This window comes from Paralichthys olivaceus, chromosome 22, assembly GCF_024713975.1.
Source record: "Paralichthys olivaceus isolate ysfri-2021 chromosome 22, ASM2471397v2, whole genome shotgun sequence".
NCBI lineage: Eukaryota > Metazoa > Chordata > Actinopteri > Pleuronectiformes > Paralichthyidae > Paralichthys > Paralichthys olivaceus.
In genome coordinates this window covers 6,814,075-6,838,500 of record NC_091114.1, presented here as the reverse complement: position 1 = coordinate 6,838,500, position 24,426 = coordinate 6,814,075, and the positions used below count along the sequence as shown (strand labels likewise).

Here is a 24,426-nt window from a genome sequence, read left to right as displayed (position 1 = left end):
GAATTTCCAGGTGCATTGGTGAAGAGAAACAGAAGGAGAACACAGAGAGGAACTCGCCAACTCTCTATGGTGAAGCACATTCCCTATAGTATTAAATTTAAAGTGAAAAGTGTGCTGTACCGGTAGGGGCATGGAGAACTCCACCAGCAGTCTAGCACTGGTGTCCATGTAGACCAGCATGGTTGTGATAGACGTGTCAATGATAAATTGATCCAAAGCCCTTTCATTCTCCTTTGTCCACGACTCTTCTGTTACACCAGAAATAGTCACACAGCGGATAAACACCTTCAAGAGGATGGTAAGATGAAAAGATCAAACCATGGAGAAATGGAGAGGGGGAAAGAACATACAGCGTTAATTTAGTTGGGTAATGTCCGTGCATACAAAGGAGTGAAGAAAGAATAAGTGTAAATTACAAATTCCAATTAATGACCCAGCTATACCAGGCGAAGGGTCTTTAAGTTGTCCTCTTCCATTTCTTTCAAAGCTCAAATCCTCCTTTTCCTGTGAAACACACACACACACACACACAGACATATTGAAACATCCATGGTACACATCATGGGTCAAAAGTGACCCGACTTCATTTCCTGTGTTATTTCATGCATGAATGTTTCTTTGCTACATGTTTGAAATAAATGTATTTTATCATTTAATATTCTTAGTATTCATTAATTATCTTGTTTTCAATCAAAGAAATTATGGATCAAAGGGATCTTACAGTAGAGTAAAGATAGCACATAATGCCCTTTTCAATTCAAAATAATGAACTTTGAGCTGAATTTCTCCAAAATGATTCAGTAAATATGCTTGATACTGAGTGAGTGAACAGTCAGGACCAGAGTTTTCTTTTCAATTGAATTCAATACGTTTCTGTACAGCCATGCATGAAATAACACAGGACATGAATACAGGTCATTTTTCACCCGTGTTGTGCATCAGAAGGGGTTTGAACTTTGCTCTGTCAGTGCTCGGGCCTCAATAACTTTCCAATGGAAGTTGATATCCGTTGGTGCTGTTGCTAGTTAGCTCGCACGGTAGCTAGCTAGCCTCTTCCACAAGTTAGTCAGCGCATGAAGTGGTTTACTCTGACAGAACTGTCACTTGTCCACACTGGGAGCAAATCCTTCGAGTTTTATTCAGTTCAAATAAAACGTGTCTCTCACTGAATCGTCTGCACTGGGTGAAGTCCATGTGAGTTAGTGGAACCTGGGTAAAAGTCAGATTCTCACCTCAGGTCGGAAGCCAGCCGCTCATCCTCCGCTTCGTGTTCAACTCTGCTCGGTGGCAACGTCTCCATGGAAACGTTTGGTTGCCTGGGGTGACTCCGGACAGGAGGAGCTTCACGGTCCGTCCTCGTTCCGGTCCCTCCCCCTCCAAACTAAAAGATATGTGTACTGTCATCGTCATTATACTGCAGACATATTTGAAACAAGGTGTATTTTTACATTGCAAAAGCATACTTCATATTTTAAAACTTTCGGCCAATCATTTAATACATTATCTAGATTAGAAGATTGTATGTGTAAGCGTAATTGCTAATTAATTTACACAAACATTAGCTGTTATATATTTTGTATACATGTTTGTTTTTGACTCTTAATTCTATTGGGAGATCCCCCTCTGATTTTGCTGTTTGCCCTTATCTTATTCTAAGACTGCAATTGCTCTGACTTTGTATATCATCTTATGGAACTAAAAACAAATAATCAGCTATTTCCCACTCATCCAATACACTGCATGAATACTACCAATCTAAAGCACATTATTCTACATTTACATGCCGCAGGTACTGTGTGTACATAAAACAATACCCCCCCCCCCCCCCCCCCCCCCCCCCCCATTTTGCGTAATATATATATACATTAGTCAAGTCAAGTCTTATTACTTCATATAGCATATTTAAGAACAAAAGGACTTGATATGAGTGTTTTACAATCATACATACAATTCAGCGAAAGAATAAAAAACAAGATAAACAAATAAATGGATACTAATAGAATCGTGAAACAATCTCAGATTGAACTAAAAGCAATGCAAAAAAAATGTAAGTAATATTTAAAGTATTGTTCATTGTGAGACAGGACCTATGGGACGGAAGACTACTGCAAAGCCCGAAAGCAGCAGAGAGGAGTTGTGAGTAAAACAAATTACAATCACCAAATAATGGGGGCACATACAATCAAAACATAACATGGGGAAGTTATTAATAAATCCTTATATACTTTTAAAGGCTTTTGATCATACAATATGATACAAAATTCAGTCTTAAATAGCATGTTAAATATAGACACACAAGAAAGAGAACATTTGCTTAACAATATAAAAGATTCATTAATCGACCTACATGCTTTAAAATGTTTTCAAAGAGTGCAGTAATAAAAAACAAAACTTATAAGTGTGCATTATAGATCTTTAAATTAAAACTCTTTTGAAGTTCATCATGACCCTGGAAAGCCTCTGCTCTGGCATCTTTCTGCTGTCTTCTCATCTGGACTTTACCAAACAGTGGAAGTCCTGCGTCGCCACCCAGTGGTACAAAGACTCAAGTGAAACACAAGGGGAAAGTAGTGGTGGAGAGAAAACATTATGATTTCTGTACATTTCAGAAAGAAACTAATTTTATCATCACTCATTTTATTCTGTTACATATTAGATCTCAGAACATAAATTGAAATACCTGTTGTATGTTAATGGATTTTATGGAAACTCATTTACCAATAATTTACCAATAAAAGGATATTCAGGTCAAGTTTTGCAGTAGTGTATGCTGAATTTAATCCCAATGATTAGTGAGCAGTAAAGGATAATACTGTGAAATACTGACATTAAGAAAAAGCTGTTTCTGCACTGCTTTGGATAAACTACGAGTTTATCTTACCTTTTATGAGCAATGTAAACATCTGCTGGGAGGTAGTGTGCTCCCTTTTAAAGCAACTGAATATTGAAAACTCTGCAAAGCACTCCATCTGTTTTTCCTGCCACAGAAGAAACAACCCCCTAAAATCCCTTTCCCCCCCAATAAATATGAAAGTCATTTAACATCCATGACGCATTTAGGTTCCAACGATGACACAGGGAGCTGGAGCGCTGCATAGACGGAAAGATCCAAGCCCAGGCTGAGAAAATGTGGACGTGTTCGCCCTTAAGCAAGACGTGATTGATAGAGTCATCACTGATCTTGCATCACTGCACAGTCATATCTTTCTAAATAGCTGTACAGCTCTACTTCCTACACTAAAGTAATGCAAAAAGTAGCCTAGAGGCATCCATAATAAAACAGCATATGCAGTTGGTCTAACGTAGTACTCAAAATATTTTAGTCATAAAGATTTGACACAGAGGAATGCTCCGCAATGATCAGAGCCAACAGTCCATTACAACTGACCACTTCTTATTATGTTAAATGGCAGATTCTTTTACATCAGACCTTCTTGAATGGCCTCTAAACTCTCTCCATTAGCTGCCTTGCCTCCATAGCCACTGGCACTATTCAATAAAAATCAACTGGAATACAGTTTTTCAATATTAGGTTCAAGAGTAAAGATCGAGGTCGATAACTGAAAGTTGAGTCACTTCTGAATCAAAAGTTGTTCTCCTAAGCGTCTGTTAATCTTGCTATTTCCCAAGAAACTAAAAACTGAGAAGAGTTGGTTGGTTTAAAAATCAGAGCACGAGGTAAAGCTATCAAGTAGCTCTGAAACAGAAAATCATTTGGCACCCAGGGGCGTCTGAATCTACAGTGTCTGCAAAGTATCTTTTCTTTTGGTCTGCAACTTTTAATAACCTACATTTACAAAATGTTCACACATCAATTTAAAAAAAGAGGCTTTGTTTCAAGATACACCTGTTTGAGAGTTTCTAAGTGAAGTGATTTCTAAGCATATAGACAGAATTGGCTTTCATAGACCTCAGGTATGAACATTTTCATGCATGGGGGGGTGAAAACCATAAATCAGCTCCACCAAAATGCTAATTGGTGTCATTACGTTCTGTATTATATTGTAGCAGTTTTCTAAAGAATATCATAAATAAAACACAGAACTCTCGTGCTAGGATAAACAATTCTTATTCGCTCATTAGACAAGGGAGGTAATTACTAGCCCATTATAAATAACACATCAAAATGTTTCCATACTGCATTCACCTTCCAGCTCATTTCAGCTGAAGCTATTATCCATAAAAATGTATCCATTGTTACAACCAGAAAAGTCTGATTTGAATATGAGTATAATGCCATCTCCCACCCAACCAGAGACCCACACAGACCTGGGTCTGATAAAGAAGCTCTTAAACCCTGAGGAAGTCTGTGTTGGGTCTTTCAGGGGGACAATCCTTAAGTCTGAATACAACCTTGAACTCAGGCCCCACCTCCCTCTGGTTTCCCTCTCTCATTACTGGACCATTCTTCCTCCCGGCTCACTTTCTCCAGGGTCGTTCTCTTGTTTTTCTCCCCCTCCCTTTCAGGAGTTCGGGCTGAGTCCTTTCCAGTGGGGAAGTCCAGGCCTTCTCTCTCACAATGCTGACTCCAAACGTCTTGTCTGGGAAGCTTCATTAGAATTCATTTGTTTGAATAGGTTTATTTCTCCTTCAGTTGCTCCCTCCCTCTGTCCTCTTTTATTCAGCTTGGGGAAATGCAAATTAGCATAAAAATATCCTTTACCTCAACTTGATTGACTGCACTGTTTGCATGAAAGTTTCTGTAAATTTGGATATGTCAGATATCTCTGTGGTTCAGACGAAATCACCCTTCAGGGACCAAATTGTTTCTCTGTTCGATGATGGCTGCAGTGTGGTGGAAAAAAAAAGATAGTTTTAGGGTGGAGTAGAAACAGAGAAAATATGCTGACGCAGGCTCGTGTAGATGCCCGGCCTGAACATATCAGATGCAAATACATTCATCCATGCAGCCTTAATCTCCAGTGGTTATGCCAAACACAGTAACCGCTAAACACACACATATAAAGAGGAGCCTTGTGAAGAAAGCAGATTACAAATGGCCGGATACAGAGGAGCAAGCAGGCCAAAATTAAAGTCTGAATCTGTGAGCTCAGAAATAATGACAGGCTGCCATGCCAAGGAGGGCGGGGAAGAGAGGGATGAAAGGATGGATGGACAAATAACTAGCGCAGAGAGCCTGTGAGGGGCTGTTGTTGCTGCTCGGACCAGATGAGGCCAGAAATATACAGCATCACTTAGTAAAATGAGAGAACACAGACGGATGAAAGAACAAAAGAGACAAGGAGAGAGAGAGTATTGTCTCATTTACAAGTGGTTCAGAAGAAAAAGGAAGCTTAGCTGGGGTCAGCAGCCCCAATGTATGTCCAATAAAGCCACTGAGATACTGCACACACACAATTCCTACAAATGGAACAGACCTGCTTGGGGTTTGAGAGGCTGGAAATGATTCTCTATGAGCTGCTAGGGCAGCAACACTGGAAGCCCCTTGCTCTATGTGAAATCTGCCCAGTTGCTAAGCAGGTATGTAGAAGCGATCAATGCATCATTAAAAATATACTATTTCGTTACAGAGAGCCCCAAAACCTCAACCTGGCACCCAACAACAGCACAAAATTCTAAACGCTTTTCGTCCCTGCAGCTCTTGGTGGCCTTGGATGCCCTGAAAGATCTTGGCATCATGCATACGGACATCAAACCAGACAACGTCCTGTTTGGTGAAGTTAACTGACTTTGGCTGCGCTATGATGGTGCCCCAAGTCCAGCTGGGCATGGAGGTCCAGCCATTTAGCCACATTATTTTCTCTGCTCTGAAAATGTTTCAACAGGTTTTTCATCTTTGCCTCATGTCTTTCCTTCTCAGGGCTCCAGAAATTTCACTTGGCCTTCCACTCACTGAGGCCATCGATGTGTGGGGGGTCGGGTGTGTCCTGGCGTTCCTGTACATGGCTTAAAACCTGTTGCCCATAGACTGCGAATATCAAATGTTATATATCTAACCAAATACATTTTATTTGTTTTTCATATTCATTTAGAACGTAAGTGGATGGGACTCTCATAATGTGTATTCTGTCTGCAGATGAAGTGCATGGTCGGAGTGCTGAGCCAGCCGGAAGACCGCCTGCTCCATGCTGGCAAGTACAACCAGCTGTTCTTCATTGAAGAGGAGGCTGAAGATGGTTCATCATGGAGACTGATGATAGAGCAACAATGTTCTTCTTTGTTTGAGAATTTTATGTTTTGGCTTTTTTTATTTTGGTCCCTCAGACAGCAGACTAATTCACCGTTACAAACAACATGAAAACAGAGAAAGACAACAGAACAGCTTTATCAAGCTGCTGAGCTCTCTGAACGGCCTGATTCATGTGAATACTCTCTCATGTGTTTTAAAGACTGGATCTGTACCAGTCATTTACCTGTCCATTGGGAGCTGGATCATCTGACCTGAAACCAAATCCAGATCCATCCAGAATTGGAGACACTGCATGGCCTTTGTGTCTCTCTTAAGGGGGTTAGAGCATCTTGAGGGGGTTTGAGAGGATCTCTCCTCGTCAGGCTCTGCAGCAGCCCTTCATTTCCATGAGCCCCCTGAGAGAGGACATCAGCAGCGGACTAAGTGACCACATGTTGTTTCACACGGGAACTTAACCACACAGGTTGGACTGATGGCTTTACTCAACTGACACTGACTGATTTACCAATTGTTTGTCTTACTTCATCCAGTCTGACCACCCCCCAAACTCTAATGTGGGCCAGACAGCAGTTACACTGACCCAGGATCCTTTGGCTCCATGGACAAAGTCTCCTGGGATATTGGCAAGGCTCTAGACTCCACAAGTTCCACCAGGTTGTTCTTCTGAGACGATAACACCAGTGAAGTCTCCTGGTGTTCTGACGAGGCTGTAGACGTCACCGCTGCAGCCACAGCCTCCTCCGGTGGCAACAGAAAACTGCTGAGCAGAATCAGAAAATTGGCTCCTACACATGTATGAAATTGTCTTTTTCTAAAATACAGAATTTAACTCCACAACAGCTGTTGGCAAAGGCAGCGTAGTCAGTAACACTTGTAATTAATTATCCACAGTATTCTATAATGGTAGCAGTGGCTAATGCTGAATTACATGCAGAAACGTTTTATTTACACATTTCGTGTGCAGTTGTGGTTCAGGAGGTAGAGTGGTTCCTCCAGTCATGAGAAGGTTGGTGGCTCCTCCAGCAAATAAGCCACATGCATCCTAGACCACCTTCAAATGCGGTTTGAGTGACTGGATCACAGGATGCATTCAGGCACATTCAGATCTGGATCGTAGCTTCGACCACTAGTGACTGGATCACTCAGGATGCGTGTTGATACCTGGTCTGAGCAGTGACATAGTGATGCTCAAACCTTTACCCATCATTCCACCCACAGTTATTCTCTGGTGTTCACTCATTCTTAATCTCCAGCAATTTATTGAATCTCAGAAGGCCCTTCACAATTAAGACACTCATCACCGAAGCTCATGTGTCCTCCAATGGAAGCAGTCAACATGTGTGTCACCTACTGTATACTATACACTTCTGAGAGAGGTATCGTTTGAAGGTGACAGGTGAACTGTTAATCCTTGGAACAGGAGATTATGAGTGAGAAAGGTACCATGTGTCTGTCTGCACCCTGGTGCCACAGGTAAAAAAGAAAACAGGTTTTCCTCTCTGCACATTCTGATATTGATCGTTTTTTGTGCCACAGATTCAGTGTTTTTAGGTAAGAGGCTCCAGTGTTGATGTACTGTGGTCAGTTTTACACACACACACACGCACACACATGACTTACAAACCTCTTTTCCATCCCCTTGACCTGAGCTGGCAGCACCCTGTGTTCTCTCTCCACTGTAAAGACAGGTCCAGTGATAATGAAGCCAGAATAGAGCATTTGGACAGAATGACAGCTGGAACGCTGCCAGAGCCCCATCACTGTATATGTCTGTGTGTGTGTGTGTGTGTGTGTGTGTGTGTGTGTGTGTGTAAATACACTTTTAACTAGAATGGCAGTATAGTGTGTATCTCCGCCAAGGCCAAACAATCTTGTAATAGAAATTTAAACGAAAAAAGGAAATAGTCTGATCATCTGCACAGATTTTACAAACTCAAAGATCTCATCACCATAAATTTGTCTCTTGCTTCATAAATTATTTCCTGAGTAAAAAAAGCCCTTTCTAGCAATGATAGGGAGGGTGATAAAAAAAAAAAAGTTCCTGTACCCGCACCTTCTACCAGATCTGCGACAAAGTTTAATGAGTTCTTCCCTGGCTCATGTCTCATCCCTCCACCAAGTTTGGTGCAAATCAGTTTGTTACTTTCTGTGTAATCCTGCTGACAGGAAACACAATAACAAGCCAGTGAGTCAGTCCAGAGACAGGCCTGCAGCTATTGGACCGGCTGAAGACAGCAGCAAAGATGAGTGTTGATCAGTATATTTGTTTTGCTACCTCTTTAAATCCACTTTATAATACTACCATTACTGACTCAGCATGTGCTTTCTGTCTGCTCCTATTCAAAACTACTGACTCTTCAAACAGCACTCGTCTCAGCATTATTGATCCGAGCTGCCCTTCTGTATTTTCCAGTCTGTCTTCCCACTTTATGATGTGAGACAAGAGCAAAACAGGAAAAAAGAAGTGCATCGGGAGAGAAGTGAGAAGTTTAGAATTACATGTTGTGATTTGGGAAAGAATGAATTTGCAACCTTGAAACAACTTGGTTAAGAAAATGGTGTTCAAGGAATGTAGTTTGTGTGTGCTGCCTCTTTAGGACCTTTTGGAGCATAAACACCGTGGTTGTCAGGACCAGGAGACCACACAAGGATCATATACTGGTTTGTAAGGTAATTTTTGAGGTTCTGTTTAATGTTAGGAGCAAAATAGGGTTGCGGTTAGGGATATGCATGAATTTGTTATAGTTAAGGTTAGGGATAAGGTTTTGGTGAGGCTGCAAACACTTGGGTGTGTGTGTGTTTCACCTTCTCCCACAGTCTTGGTCCAGGGTTGTTATACGTGCAGATGAAGGTCTCTTTCAAGATGGATGACATCACCACTGAGCCCTGGATCTCTTCCTCCAGCATCTCTGGGGAGAAAATCCAACACAAACAGTCTCAGCTGACAGTCTTCAGTCAACACTTACAGTGGAAATGTGATGTTCCACTGATCAGTGTGATCTATTCTGGGTTTACTGGAATTGTAAAGTGTTTCATTCACACTCTCAAAAATAAGAAACTAGCTAAAGCATAAACAGGGCTTTGGTCCGTCACAACTGCTGGTAGATCTCACTCATATCGTATTTAGTAGTGCTGTCATTTCAAGGCCATATCTTGAAATCTTTGTGCAAAGTGTTTGAAAAAATATGGTTAATGACTGAAGACAGCAGCAAAGAATTACATAAGTAAACCTCTGAGTGTCCCATTAATCTTCTGATTGACAGCATGTGACACACACACCACCAAAGACAACTTCCAAACATTCCAAACATTGATACTGGCCAAAGCCTCTCAGCGAGCTATTATTAAAACAAAAAGATCAGGATTCAACACACAAATGTAAAAGATTGTCATCCCTCCACAACACAGCTGTCCAGGTACAGGCAAATCCAGATATATGCAGGTAAATACCTGGACATATGCTGGTAAAAAGTTTTGTAAAAAGAGAAAAAAATTCTTTATATCTATATTTTTCTTTTCACTTCAATTCCTTTTGGATATTTAGATTTTATTATTCCTCTTATCCCAGTAAAAATAAGTAATTTATAATTAAGTCAAATCAATAACAAGATAGTTCCCTCTAATGTTCATAATGAGGGTTTTCACTGTTTACAAGCTCAATTATTCAAGTGGTTTCACAACTTCATTGCTCCATTACAGCTGGATCAGGTGACAAAAAAAACGACCTCAATTTATCTTCCCTTTTGTAAATAAGAAATTGTATTTTATCAGCTCTAGCGAACTTAAATCTCTTCAGAGTGTTTGGATAGAAATGAAGTTAGTGGACACGGGTGCCTGTGTGGATTCGTGTAAGTGATTAAATGAAGAAAAGCAAGGACTTAGTGTTCCTGTCAGTGTTCATCAGGCTGCCACTGTGTCTATATTTCTCGGGATAATGTCATCTGATTGTCCACGTGGTGGTGCTAGCACTCCGCCACCTCAACAAGCTTCAGCGGGGAGTTGGAGAGGCCTCTGTCGGCTGAGTGCAGCCGCAGTGCGCTTTCTCAGAAAAAATGTGTTTTTATATCAGTGGAAATTATGCATTTTGACGCAAATACATGCATTCACTCATTTGTGTAAAGCAGTGTACATTTTGAATTTAGCACCTTTATAGTGGGTATTTAAATGTCAGTATAGTCGATCTAAGGAGGGATCGACAATCACTGTAGTTAAACTGCAGTATTACATACATAAAGAAACTTGCCGATATATGAAAGGCTGTGGCAGAACAGTGTGAGTCAGTGTGTGTGTCTCACTTGAAGAAGGGCTGCGTGATGGCAGCATCACAGAAGCAGTCATTGATGTATGTAGTTAGAAGACGTCTGTCCCAGTCATCAGTGACATGACCTCCATAGACGACCCCAGCAATGAGATAATTCGGCGCATCCCAGGGAGTCTCCTCGTACTCATGCAGGCACAGACTCAGCAGATTCATCAAGACGATGATTTTAACACAATGACTTTGAAACGCGAGTCACAGGCGAGCAATCGAGTCTGAAAGGACTAGACAGAAACTGTAAAGAGAGAATCGAGACAGACATTTTTACAAAGGCTTTAAGTACTGTTCCTTCTTGTGCACTTCAACTAGATCGTCATTATCCATCAGTCTAATCGGCCTTTACTCTGACATGGTATTAACTGGCCTTTCTGCTTGACTTAAAGTCTATATCTGTGGTTTAGAGCAGATTACTGACATGCAGGCATAAACTGCACTCAATCACCATCACATCATAATCAAAGTCTTCACTGGATTGATGGCCGTCACTGTTAAACGGTGCACCTTTAGTATCAGATGAGTCCCTGTCTTTAAGGTCAGCATCGTTAAAGTCATAGATTATGTTCCAGCCCATCTGTAGAAACAGGTTCATTTCCAGTAGGATGCTATGAAAAGAAAGGATAAAGAGGCCATGTTCATTCACATTGGCTTTCACATCATGAAGACAGGGGGCAGTGTTATTGTCTTCCATAATGTTGTTAGTTTGGGCCTTGATTTTTTTTTGTGACGTGGTGTTTTATTTTAAGTAGCTTATAGTTTTGACTTAATCTAAGCTTGATGAGAGACCTAATTAGAGACCTAATGAGTCAATCAGGTGTGAAATGCACAGAATTTTGTAGAGTGTAGAGGTGAAGGCAGGGTTACTGCACACGCCAGGACAAGTTTGATCAAACTCGCCATTTACTTTCAAGCATGGTGATGGAAATAATTAAAAAACAACAAGAAGCTGGTGCCATAGACAAGGAGGAAAAAGTCTGAAAGAGTCAGAGATATGGGCACGTAGCGTCACTGATCTGCTGAGCTGCTTTGGTAGGTTTCTGGTATGACAACTGTATTTCCTTAAATAGAAGAAGGCCTGTATACTCAAGTAAATCCCAGGACTTTATGGTATGAACCCGCACATCGTGCAATAACAACAACATGAACCTTGAAAGCCAGAGAGCAAGAGGTTCAGAAAGTGTTGAAAATTTCAGAATATAGGACGAGATGGTCAATATCTCTCGAAGGTTTCAAGGTCAAACCGACTCTTTAGAAGAGCAGCGCTGCTCAAACGAAGGAGCTGTGCGGCTCATGCGGGCAGTATGATGCAGGCTTTAGGTATTAGTGGGATGGCAAAACCCCAACTATTGGTTAACATTTGTATAATGACTTTAAGCATAGCACATTTCAATTTATCAGTACCCAAGGCATTATGGGTAACTGTTATGCATCTAAGGCATAGAAAAGGGACATGGAAGGTTTGAAATGAATCAAAGGAAAGACAATAAAAATCAAATTTCCCAGGCAAACAAATTGCTTGATGTATAACAGTGACATTTCCCTCGTTACAGAGAGGCGTGTCTGAGAGGCAACAAACCATAAAAAGTGACAGTGAGGCCTCCACTGGCAGAAGAAACAGCTGCAAATCATGCTGATGAGCATGAGAGAGCTGGAAAGCAGTGGGTCGATACAGGGATGGAAAGATTCATCTGAATGAACCAAAACAATCCAATATTCATCAAGTATTTTGTGCACTTTGTCAACAGCAAATGACACTTGATCCTGAAAGAAACACTTGTCGGGGAATAAAAAAAAGCATGACTAACACGCAGAACAAACAGAGAGAGACGAGTGGGAAGGAGAAAAGATAGAGAAATTGTTGTTGTGCTGTTTATGACGCCCTCTTCGATCATGCTCTTGGCGATGGGGGCCTGTCCCTCGTCCAGAGGGAGAGACTGCGACAGAGAGAGAGGATAGAAGTGCTTCCTCATGCCAGAGGCCTCAGCCAGATGCAACAGGGCCCCGGTGCAGCCCCCAGGAGACAGCACGTAGATCAGAGGCGACCTGATGGTGGATTCCTCCACATTGTGGGGACAGGACAGAGGGAAGAGTCAGCAAGACGGAGAAAGAAAGTGAAAATGGATGAGCCAACACTGTGCAACTCACTCGACACCTAACAGTAACTCTGTGTTGGGATTTTGAGAAACGGTTTTCAAGTGGGCCATAAGCAAATAGAACTACACAAATTAGAAGAGGGAAACATTTCTTTAAAATTGAAGCAGGTTTCCACTTTAACTCAACGACTAAGTATTGCGGCAGAATAGTGACATCGCCTAAGTCTGGTGGCCATTTTAGCCATTAGAGTCAATCAAATAGGGGCTTATGGTGTTGTGTGTGTGTGTGGGTGGGAGGGCTCAGTCAGAGAACCAGACACAGAGAGAGGGGGAGAGAGAGAGAGATGGCCACATGGAGAAGAACAACAGGGACTGATGGAATAATAGCTGACACTCACAGCTTGTAGAGCAGCAGAGAGCGGGATCCACAAAGCAAGTGCTGAGGTTGTTAACAGTGAAGGAGGTGAGGCACAAGGAGATGCGGCGGCGGCTCTGACGGCGGGCACACCATCAACAGCCTCTGCAGCTCATTACGACCATTCTTCAAATAACCTAGAAAGAGGAGAAACGGGGAGGAAGGGTGAGGGCAGGGAATTGAGGGGAGAAATGGATGGATGAGGTGATGCAAGGCAGGAGAGGGCAGGGGAGATATTGCTGAGGAGAAACTATAGCTGGTTTCAGACATGCACTGAACTCAAGAGAATCTATGGAGATCAAGAGAGAGCCTCCTGTGTTGATGATGTCTCCAACACAGGACAGAATATAAAGAATATAAATATCTCATACACATAGAAGACATCAACAAAGATGTCAAGGGAGCTTTAAGTGACAAGGGCCAATGGCAGTATCGTTGTGCTATAAAAAAAAAAGCCTATGATTTCCACAGTGGTATTTATTTGTTGCATCCTGCACCACACCTCATAAGACTCCAGAGATTTCTGTGTTGCTGTCAACGCGTCTGAGCGGAGAAAGTTTGGACCCGATCTTCAGGACATCCCAGAGTTTACATCTGATAATGGTTACAGAGGAAGTGAAGAGTTGTGAAAGTGTAAGGAGAAAGTGGAATGTTTAATGTATGTTTCCATTAATCATGTGGTACTTTCATCGAGTTAACACGAGTCATGAATCGTAGCCTTCCAAGCCAAGCAAGATCAACACTAGACCCTACTCTGAGCTGAGGGGAGAAGAAATCTTGGCAGCAGCAAAATCCTCCTGTGATCACATTAATATTGAGCTCAACTTTGTCAAATCTAATTCCCACCCATGGAATAAAGCAACAGAAGTGAGTGACAGATATCCAAAAAACCCACACACTCTCTTGCTCTCTGCTCTTTTGAGTGAGTCAGCCATGAATAGATCCTCAGTTGTCAGGAAAAAAAAAAGCAGGGGGAGAAGACACGTATTCATCATCGCCCGGGTGTAATATAAACAGAAAAACACAGAAAGCACACAGTTGTTCTCAGCTGTCAGTGTCATACTTAAGCAGAACCTTGAAACGTTTGGGTACACAGCAGGAGGAACCTGATGAAAACACAGGCACACGCAAGCTGCTTCTCTCAAACCCTCATGCACCAGCGCTCACACTTGACTTCACTTAAACTTTATTGTCACTAGTGGGAGGAATATTCTCACTGCAGCAGTAAATCAATGAAAAAGCTCCGGTAACACACACAGTTCTGGTGGCAAAGCAAAGGTTCCTGTCTCAGAGGTGCTTTCTGGAAGAAGTTGATGGAAAGCTTCTCCAGCTCTATAATGTTGTTCCTGTTAATTGCTGCGACACACACGTACTCTGAAAGCAGAGTGTGAATGAAGGGGCTGTGTTCGAGGGGAGACTCAACAGTTCAACATTGGAATTCACAGCGGAAGGTGTTTCAGGACATTAAGGGAGTTTGGTATGTTTTTTTGAAAAATAATTTTAAAAAGTTTGTCCTCCTGGATCAAATCAAATAGGATCTGAATGTGATACTTGTGAGCATTCTGTGTTTCATGGACTTGCCCATGTTGACTTGGCACAAATTTGGAAACCGAACAGCAGCATGTGGAACTCAAACCACACCACAACAAGTGAACATGTAAAAGATGAACACACACACACACACACACACACACACACATAATTTACTTACAAATTCTTCAACAAAGACACAATCCTTTGGTTCTATGAGGATGGCCAAGGCAGCTGTTTGGCTCAATCTAAAGCAATAAAAAAAATATATTGTTAATTTTTTAAGCTGGGCTGCTTTTGTCATATTTGGTTCCCAAAGCATTGTTAAGCCAAATCATCTTGATTAGCTCCTGGCGGTGACTGGCTGCAGTCAAGTAAAGCAAACATTAAAGAAAAAAACTCTGATTACACGAAGAAGTCATACAGACCAAATCAAATCCAACCCTGGAACTATGTCACAAAACTGTTTGAATCTGTAGCTGTCACCGCGTGCAGATAAACAGAACAAACACAAGGCGTGCATGCATTCGGTGGAAATGGAGTGTAGTTTACGGTACTGTCCAGGGTTTCATCGTGTGCATGCAGGTTCACACTGAACTTGTCAAAGCTTTAGCTGTAATTTTGAGAACATGCTGACTAAGAAGAAAGTCGGAGCTGTTCTAAAAGTTTCATCCCAGCAGAGAGCTTAGAAGTGGTTGAGTGAGGGGAGAGGAAGAGAGGAAGAGTAGAGGAACAAAGGGGAAGCAGTTAATAGTTTGGAGGATCTAGGAATAAAAAATTTATAAGGTAAAATAAGGTTCCTTTAGTCCATCCATCAGCATTGGTGCAGTGGAATTAGTCTCTCCTTCAGTCTACTCTCCACCTCCACGGTGCACTTCTACAATACCCAGTTGTGTTAAATAGCTGTCCTCTTCTCACTCTTTGCTCTGTATTCTTGGCTTGTTTTTATGTTGAACAGTCTATAAAAAAAGAACAATGTACCACTCTGGAACAAAGTATCCTGCAAAGTCTTCACTTGTACATTTATTCTGTCTAAATTTATGATCAAATGTTTACTAATCCTCCCTCTGCTCTCTCCTTCCTCTATGTCTCCGTCTTTAAATATTTTTTACACTGACCTCAGCACTCCATCTCATCTTTAATCAGTCCCCATTTCCCCACATTTTCCTCCCTCTCATCGCTCTTCCTTCCCTCCACATCCCCCTGCGATGGCTTCTTACCATTCCTCGCTGTCTGCCAACCACTTATTATTTGTCTTCTTTCTCAGTGCTCCCCATATTACATAAAATCCTCAGCATCGCTGTCAATCCATCTTTGCGGGAACCTGCAGAGCTGGGTGATATATCTCTGCAGGTTCCACATCTGATCCAAAATAAAAAAACACTGATTATTGCAGCTTTAAATAAGACCAATTATGTATCATTTTAGACATCTAATTATCACATAATCATTGTAGCATTAGATCTAAAGTCACAGACAACGGTAACACTTGATTGCCAAGCATGTCAACAAACTTCTGCTTCTGTTTCTTGTACCTCTGACCTCCTCTTGTTCTCCAGGTAACTCTTTTCAATCTCCTTAGTTACCTTCAACATCCTTTCCTTGGGGTGGCACGGTGGTGCAGCGGTTGGCACTGTCACCTCACAGCCACAAGGTCCTCGTTTCTGTGTAGAGTTTGCATCTTCTCCCCCCAAGGGTTTTTTCTGGGTACTGTGGCTTCTTCCTGCAGTTCAAACACATGAGGGTTGGGGACGGGTTATTTGGAGACTCTAAATTGATTGTAGGAACCCTCAAAGGATAAGCAGGACGATTGGATGGATGATGGATGGATGGATAGATGCTCCTAACACAGTCCTGGATTAATTAATTGATTACTCTAACTTGTACATATAGATATGAATGGGAGTATGAATAGTTGATTATCTCTATGTTTGCCCCACAACACACTGGCAGCCTGTCCAGGCTCTAACCCCACCGCAAATGTCAGCAGTGATTGGCTCCAGACTCCCCATCACCCTCAAATGATAAGTGGTACAGATTATGGACACTTTCTTTCTCCTCCCTGAGTCCCTCATTCATTTCACCTGACCTCTCTAGTCAACCATGGCGTTTGAGTTGTTTTCCAGTTGCTCTTATCGTCTTTCATCTTAATCAAATAAAAATACATATGATTGTGTTCTAAAACAGAAAAATCAGGATTATTGGATTCAAAGAAAGAGCTGTAATGAGGGATAATTTAATTTGGACAGAAAACACACAACTTCAAGCAATTTGGGATTGATTATCTAAAAGAAAAACAAACCTGCTTTTTCAAATGTTTTTTGTTGTATTTTCTGAAAGTTGTACAGTTCTACTTCTGCTCCTGTGGACGGGTGCATGGATGGACAAAGAAACGGAGAGGGTCACTGATTATTGGCAAGTCAGAAGGAACAGGCGGCCGAGCCATTAGACAAATATGTCACTCTGAAACACTGCAGTTGCAATCTATAACTGCCACGACGCAATTGTCCCTAAATGTCACGCTGTGGCCACATTGTGAACTGGCGACTCAGTGAAGTGGGGGCAACGAAGCAGAGCAATGGACCAACCGACAGAGAGAGAGAGCATGAAAGGTCAGAGAGACCAAAGAGGAAGAAAGAGTGTGAATGGCACACTCTGGAAAGAAATTGGCTAGAGAAAAAGAAAGGTGACAGAGGAGAGGTCCTGTGGAGACGAAGGACATTTTGAAAAGACAGAGGAGGATGAGAACGATTGAGACCTAAAGATCGGGGTGGACAAATTGTCAGGTGACTTACTCACTCATTCTCCTTCAACCAACCCCCTCACTCTCCCTGTTTGATAGTTCATCAATCTTTCTCACCATCTCTCTCTGACGACACATTCAGGACTTGAAAGAATACACACAGTCACTCTGTGGCTACACACACACACACACACACACACACACACACACACACACACACAATTATTTGTTTCCTTAAGAAATTATTCTGAATATATTTGACCTTAAAAGGGTACAAGTACTCACAAAATACAATAATCAATTTCTTAAAATTGTATCAATTTGCTGACACATACTGACAGATAAAAAAATATTGCTTGTGTGTGTGCATATCTGTGTGTGTAGCTGTGTCTGAATTGAAGGGCTGCATCCTCCCGAGGACGCAGACTACCCAGCCCACGAAGACTGCTTCCTTTGTGGGTTGTGTAGATGGTGAAGGCCAAACTGGAATGAGACTGTGTGGACTACAGAGATCGACGTCACCAGCTCATCCTGCTCTTTACTCTGTTGTGTAGAAACAGAACTTAAGTTCGACACAAAGAAGAAAGTTTTATTGCCCCTTGGTTTTACAGCCTTAACTGTTCGGTTGAGTCAAAGTGTCGAGCGTTGGCCATCCAGTTGCTTGCCAGGACCGTTACCTATTTGAACAACGGTTTGTCATTGAAGTGCAATGAATCCTGGGATAGGTTGGGCAGGGAAGGATCCACCGATTGGACCCTTCCTTTCTTGGGGAGGGAAGGACATTTGTCGGCTGCACTTGTAGGAGCTATCGGAATGGGACAGCCTAATCACGCCGCTCTAATCCAATCAGCCTTAAAATGTAGCCTCTGAAGGTTGCAGCCCCTGAATTGACACATTGCTTGGGTTTTTTTCCCCCTGATCAGCAACAACTGACAACCCCTTTCTCTGCAGCTGGATGGCAATTTGTTCCTTATGCTGGTCTATCTTTCTGCTCCACAGACAGTAATCAGAAGAGAAGCTGTCACACATAAAGCCCAAATATTTAAGAATGTGACAAACATACTAACAAAGACGCTGATGAAAACGTGACACATTGGTTTCCTGCTTTTGTGTCTACAATCTTTTCACTTGAGGAGACATCAAATAAGCAAAACATCTGCCATAATATAAAATATTCAGAAATTATTATAATATAGTGTAAAATCTTAATCTTAAAAATAATTTTGGTTAATTTTTACTTACTTTACGAATGTGATATAAATTAAACACAGCTACAGACTAGAGGAGAGGACACAGAATGCCACACAGACCATATACACACATGAAAATAGAAAGAGTTCAAGAGAAAACAGAAGTCACAGTCGGTTTGGGAAACAGGAAACATACATTAGCTGCTGTAAACTCTCTGTAGCTTTGCCTAGCTGTCCTCCACTGACGTCTTATCTGATATCTACTCAAAGTAAGTCCCTTCAAATTTCAAGAGCCTTCCTCAAAGATGACCATAATGCACTCCGCTGCAGTGCCCCGCCTTATGGCAGTTTAAGACAATCTGGTCTCCATTATGGAATAAACGCCTGAGCATGGGCTCACGTTGTAGTGAAGAGGCGACATCTTTTCAATGCGCAGATTACTTTCCCCAACCTGTTGATGTTTGAGGCTAAATTGCTTTAAAGAGATGTAGTGGAAACTTTGGTGAAAGGACATAGGAGGTAACCGGCAGCACAGGCAACATGTGTGATTGCCTCGGGTGGTAAATAGAGGCAGGGTGCACTGAAGCTCCAGCAGTTACCAACCCTATTCAAAGGATTCTGCGAAAACTCCAAGCTGCTTTAAGTTGTTGTTGCTCCTCACTCGTTCGCCCCAGGAGAAAAAAAAATGCTCCATGCAATACATGCAAATTGGTAGCATCATGAAGTGACGGGAATGATGCTGTCAACAGAGACGAGGGGCCTCAGATTTCCGGTGTGCACGTGTGTTTTGTTGTGATGACGTAGTCGAGGTGCGACGGAGCGCTGGTCAAACGACACAGCGGGGATGGCATGGTCAACAACCTGAAGTTAGCGCATAATGCACAGAGAACATAATAGCAAGACATGAAACAGCAAGACAAATGACGACCGACTCATCCAAAAGTAGACACCCCTCAGAGAAAAGCAGACCAGGCAGCAGGAACAGCTTCTTTTTGTTTTCTCAAGTGCATGAGTGAGTAAAACGGGACTTTGTTGATAACAACTGTTCTGCTGCTTTATGGCAACTCTCAAATACAGGACCAGGCACTAAACACAGGCTAGTCTATTACAGTATATTCATCTGAGGACCAACAATGATCCAAACCAGAACATAAAGAAAGACAGCTTTTACCAGAGATGTTTGCATTAAACTTGCCTCACGCAAAAAGCTGAAAATCTACCGCTCGTTTCCTAACTTGCTGTCACTCGATAGAATATTACAACATATTTCACTGATTGACACTTGGGATTGTGAGGTTATCCCTGTGTTTACGTTGATGAGGTCTGTTTGACGTGAGTTAATCATACTGTTGAGCAGAAATGCAAGAGAGCCAGTGTTACCCAGAGTGCAGCTGTGAAAGTTCTGTTTGCCTAATTTCAAAGTGTCTTTGGCTTAGTGTGCTCACTGGACTACAGCTCATCCCAGTCAATAAACCCTTAATAACAACTTGTGTGTAAATGTACTGACCGCTGACTCAGTGGAGAACGCCACCACAAGCATGTGTCGGCTGTTCTGCTCCCTCACTGCTTTAGGTGTGGACAGGAAGACTGTATGAAGTAGAATGGCACATACCTCAGTCCCCTTAATTCAATCAGGCTGCACCAAATTGTAAACACTCACAGACACGAGTCCTCTTCTAAAGATCTGTGGTATTTCTTGAAAAATGTACAAAAATCTCAACAAACGCTCTAATTTCAATGTTATGAAAGTGTAAAACCCAATCCTTCCACCTTCCAAGTTTTAATAAAATCGGTTCAGTAGTTTTTGCGTAATCCAGCTGACGGATGAAACATAACAATGAAAACATAACCTCTTGGAGGAGGCAATGAACCATAGCGAACATCTCTAACTCTTGCACCTGAGGAGAAGGCACAGAGAGCACAGGCTAGTAATATGTGTGTGTGTGTGTAACATCAACATTTTTTCCTTCTCCAAGTTCACTTCGACATTTTGATGAAGTTCATCTGCAAACACCCTCAAGGACGCACAGACCAGGAAACAGTGGAAATGTGTTTCCCTCTGTGACTTTCTTTTACGACTATCGGCCTGATTCATTTCCTACTCTGAGTTGTTCTCATAAGGACATAAATGTTTTCGTGTTTTCTAACCTTCTTTGTGATCTCCCCGAATGCCCCCACAGCTTTGTGTTTTATGTGTTTTCTCCAGCGGCTCGACGGTTACAGTAGTGAGATCGTCGAGATGAATATTTAGCTCAGCGAGTCAGAGGGGACACATTTCACCTGCACGTCGGCAAACTTCATCATATTTTAGAGCACTCGAGAAAATTATTTTCCACAAATCACATCTTCTTTTGTAAGCAGCCTCTAATTAAAAAAGGGAACCATAACCTGATGTTATTATGAATGTGTGACTTTAACTTTCAACTTCTTCGCATTCAATTTTCACCTGCTGTAATCCCGTTTGAAAAGCAAAAATAAAGTAAAGTAAATGATAAAAAATAAATCACTAAATAAAAATTGTGAAGGTTTGAATCCACAAGCGAGGGGAAGAAGTCAAATATAAAACATATGACATGTATGTCAGATGTATGGGAGGTGTGTGCAGGGAAAGTTATAGATTTAAGGCTGTGTTTTTTTTCTCCTCTCTTTATTCAAGAGCGTTGTCTTTCATTTTGAGAGCAGGACTCAATGATTTCCAATTTTGTAACACTCTCACTCACCCTGCACTCACACTTAGACATACCCTGTTTGTGATCTGCTGCAGTCCAGCTTCAGCTCCCTTCTCACGCTCACACTGTGCCAATGAAACGCCCCTTCTTGAATGTTTTTGTGCAACAAGTCTGTAAAAAAAAAAGCAAAAAAACATATAACAAACTGATAAACCCATAAAAACCACAATTGCACTGGTAAACAAATGCCTTTTAGTCTTTTCATCCAGTTTTTTGCCTTTGATAAACTGACTGATCTGTATTCTAATGAAAACCTGCACTTTGATTAAATCTAATAAAAGCTGATCCTTTGTTTATTTTGCAATCAGAGCAAAGGCACCAATATTTCAAGGTGCAATTCACATTTTAACCTGCACCTCTTGAACCTCTTTATATATTGCAAATTGCTTTTTTTTTTTTAATCCTTAGCAATGTATGTATCTCATTGCTCAGCTGATGTTTTCTTATAATCCTACAGAGGTATTGGTATCAATTCCACAATTTGGCCTTAACGCCAAAGAAAAATGTCAAAAAATGAAGCTGCAGGTTGAAAATCCAACAAATGTTCCTTTAGGTACCAAGATAAAGAAAAACAACAGCAGGTCCACCTCTCCTCTGCGTTTCTCTCCATGCATGGTGTGACTGTACACAATCTCTGCTTGTCAGGTTTGGCTCCACTCATTTTTAGTGCACTTTAGTTCTCCCATTTTCTCTGTGTTTCTTTGCCACACTCCCAATCTCCTCTCTGTCAAGCCCAAATGGCTCTGTCTCCCTGCATCTCTCCTTTCAATTTCCTTCCCTTATTCATCCCTTCATCCTGCGCTGCCACTGTCTCCCTCCCAGCTGGCTCTTGGCCTCTGCCCAGGTGGGCTTTTTGCCCTGGAGGATCCTGACAGCCTGAATCACTGTCTCCACCAGTGCTGGGGGACACAGCCACGGACTTAATCTTTGTCATTTCTTTTTTTTATTCAGACACTCCATTGCAATATGAGAAAGGACAAAATAGTGACTAGATGATGACATGGTATACAGTTAGTACACTTGCTGAATCACATTTTAATTTATGAACTTTTCTTCTGGTAAATGGAAAGCATGACATTTACAGATTAAAATATTCTAAATGGGCTTTTGTGACCTATGAATAGGCTACAATATTCACTTGTCTCAAGTGCTGTTGGAAATTTCTTCTTTTTGTGATTGTATCTGTAAGAAATGCTGAAAAGATCCTCCTTCAGATGTGACACAGATTTATAGATTTGACCTGGGCTTTGCAAACGCTGAATGACGAAAAAAAAACTTTCATTACTAGTTTTTTTTTTGGCCTCAGTGGATTTACAGATCTTGTTTCAGCAGCTACAGTATCATTAACTGATGAGGCAGAGCAGTTCTGGTGAACTATAGGATTGCTGTTCTGTGTTGTGCTTGGATTATACGTATTTGGGTAAGAGTTATCTATCCCGATGCAAATCGCTACAAGTGTGTTCGCTAGTTTCAGGCCGCTGCGGTTGTCGTTTCCATCCAGTTACGAACGGAGCGTCGTGATTCACTGATGCTTACTCTGCCTGATGGACAGGTCGCCATCATTGAGGTATCTTACAGTAAGTCTTGCTGAACAGTTGTCTTGACTATTATTTGGATAAATTAACAATCAGGTCACACTGTTTTCATTGCATTTGAATTTTCAAACTTGTATAAAGTTTGAATATTGAGCAAGGTATGACATAAACTGAAATGTAAGTATGTGAAAATGAAAATGCAAATTGGATTATTGCCCTTTTGTTCATGTAACATTAACATTTGTGGAAACTGTAAATGCCATTGTGGAATTACATTTTTATTTTCAATTGACGTGATTATTTGAATATATCCCCGAAAGGCATTCATTCTTTTTCCACCAGCAAAATGAAAGTAAAGACATGAAAGACTGCAATTGTGTTACAAGCACTTAAGCACAATGCATTTGTCTAAAATTGTGCCTTTTATAAAGATCAGATCACATTTACCAATCAATGCAAATTCCAGAGTTTATACTTTTACATACACTGCATATCTCTTTTATGTTTAATCTTGTGTTAAAAGCAATTTTTGTGCCTCTAAGGTTGTTTTGCCACAAAGGTCATGTGCTAAACAAAATGTCAGCCTCATGTTGAAACAATGAAAGTGTTTAATGTTAAAGCTGAAGTTAGGCACAACACAAACTTACCCTCTGATGCTCCTCTGCCAAACTGGTACTAGTCACTGCATTTCTGGAACTTGACCACCTGCTTCCTGAAAACACGCACAACACACACACACACACAGACACACACACAGACACACAACACACAACACAATTAGATGAGTGGCACAGCAATTTTAAAAGACAGGTGTTTAGTGAATTGAGCGGTGGACATTGAACATTGATACACCTCTCCATGTATGTTCCACTCTCTTTCTCATGAATGTTGTAAATATTGTTATTGTATTGATATGCACAGCTACACGTCTGTCCCTTCTGGGAAAGGGATCCCTCACATGCGACTCTCGAGGTTTCTGCTTTGATTTCCTTGCTAAAAGGGTTTTTATGGTAGTTTTTCCTCACTCTTGTTGAGGTAAATTGTGATCTGTGGGTATGGGCTGAGACTGAGATGACCATTCTGACATCTGCATGGTGTTTCCAATCATCTATGTACCATTGAATGCACTCAGAAAATCTCATTGTGTAAGAGCATCTTTAAGGATACAATAGATTTAGACAGATGACAGAAAGTTAAATCAGCTGTTAACTTCAAGATCAATTCATGATCCCTTTCAGCACCAAGGTTCCTCCTGAGGTGTATGAAGAAATCCTTTCAAAGATAAACTGATAATCTGAAGCAGGAGCCAGGAAACATGCTCTCTGAGGTAAATCAGAGAATCATTTGACCGACAGACATAAACAATGATGAAGACAATACAGCTCCATCCAGATTTGTACAATTTTACCTTTTGCAAAGAGCATATATTAAAGCTATTGATCTCTTACGATACATAACAGCCAGAGCTAAAAATCAAGCATCGTGAAAAAGGGCTACAAAACCCTCATTTTAAATGAGGTCTACTTGAAAGCCTTGCAAACGTAATTAAAGTCAGGTCATGTTTAATGGGCACGAAAATGAAAGCCTCCTGGTGTGGAAAGCTGGAAAAAGCTCTCTGCTTCAGCCATGTTCAGGTAACTGCCTTCATTCCAGACAGGAAGCTCTCCCCCTCTCCCTCTCTCTCTCTCTCTTTCTCTCTCTCATTCAAACGCTGCTGGACTTATG

General features: G+C 41.4%; 1 protein-coding gene and 1 long non-coding RNA gene across 2 annotated transcripts in view; both read right to left on the bottom strand.

Moving 5' to 3' along the window:
* dnah2 (dynein, axonemal, heavy chain 2) overlaps nucleotides 1-1,404 on the bottom strand; it is a 53,983-nt gene extending 52,579 nt beyond the window's left edge. Inside the window, exons 1-3 of the mRNA XM_069519222.1 lie at nucleotides 1,233-1,404; nucleotides 444-504; nucleotides 121-285 (exon numbers count right to left, since the gene is read on the bottom strand). Of these exons, the coding sequence (XP_069375323.1) occupies nucleotides 121-285; nucleotides 444-476 (198 nt within the window). The 5' untranslated portion in view covers nucleotides 477-504; nucleotides 1,233-1,404. The remainder of the gene's footprint in view (nucleotides 1-120; nucleotides 286-443; nucleotides 505-1,232) is intronic.
* A 441-nt stretch (nucleotides 1,405-1,845) lies between these two features.
* LOC109639693 (uncharacterized) overlaps nucleotides 1,846-24,426 on the bottom strand; it is a 154,964-nt gene continuing 132,383 nt past the window's right edge. The window contains exons 28-33 of the long non-coding RNA XR_011239964.1: nucleotides 23,349-23,413; nucleotides 21,181-21,277; nucleotides 16,091-16,227; nucleotides 14,686-14,752; nucleotides 10,447-13,111; nucleotides 1,846-9,060 (exon numbers count right to left, since the gene is read on the bottom strand). This is a non-coding gene — a long non-coding RNA (uncharacterized lncRNA). The remainder of the gene's footprint in view (nucleotides 9,061-10,446; nucleotides 13,112-14,685; nucleotides 14,753-16,090; nucleotides 16,228-21,180; nucleotides 21,278-23,348; nucleotides 23,414-24,426) is intronic.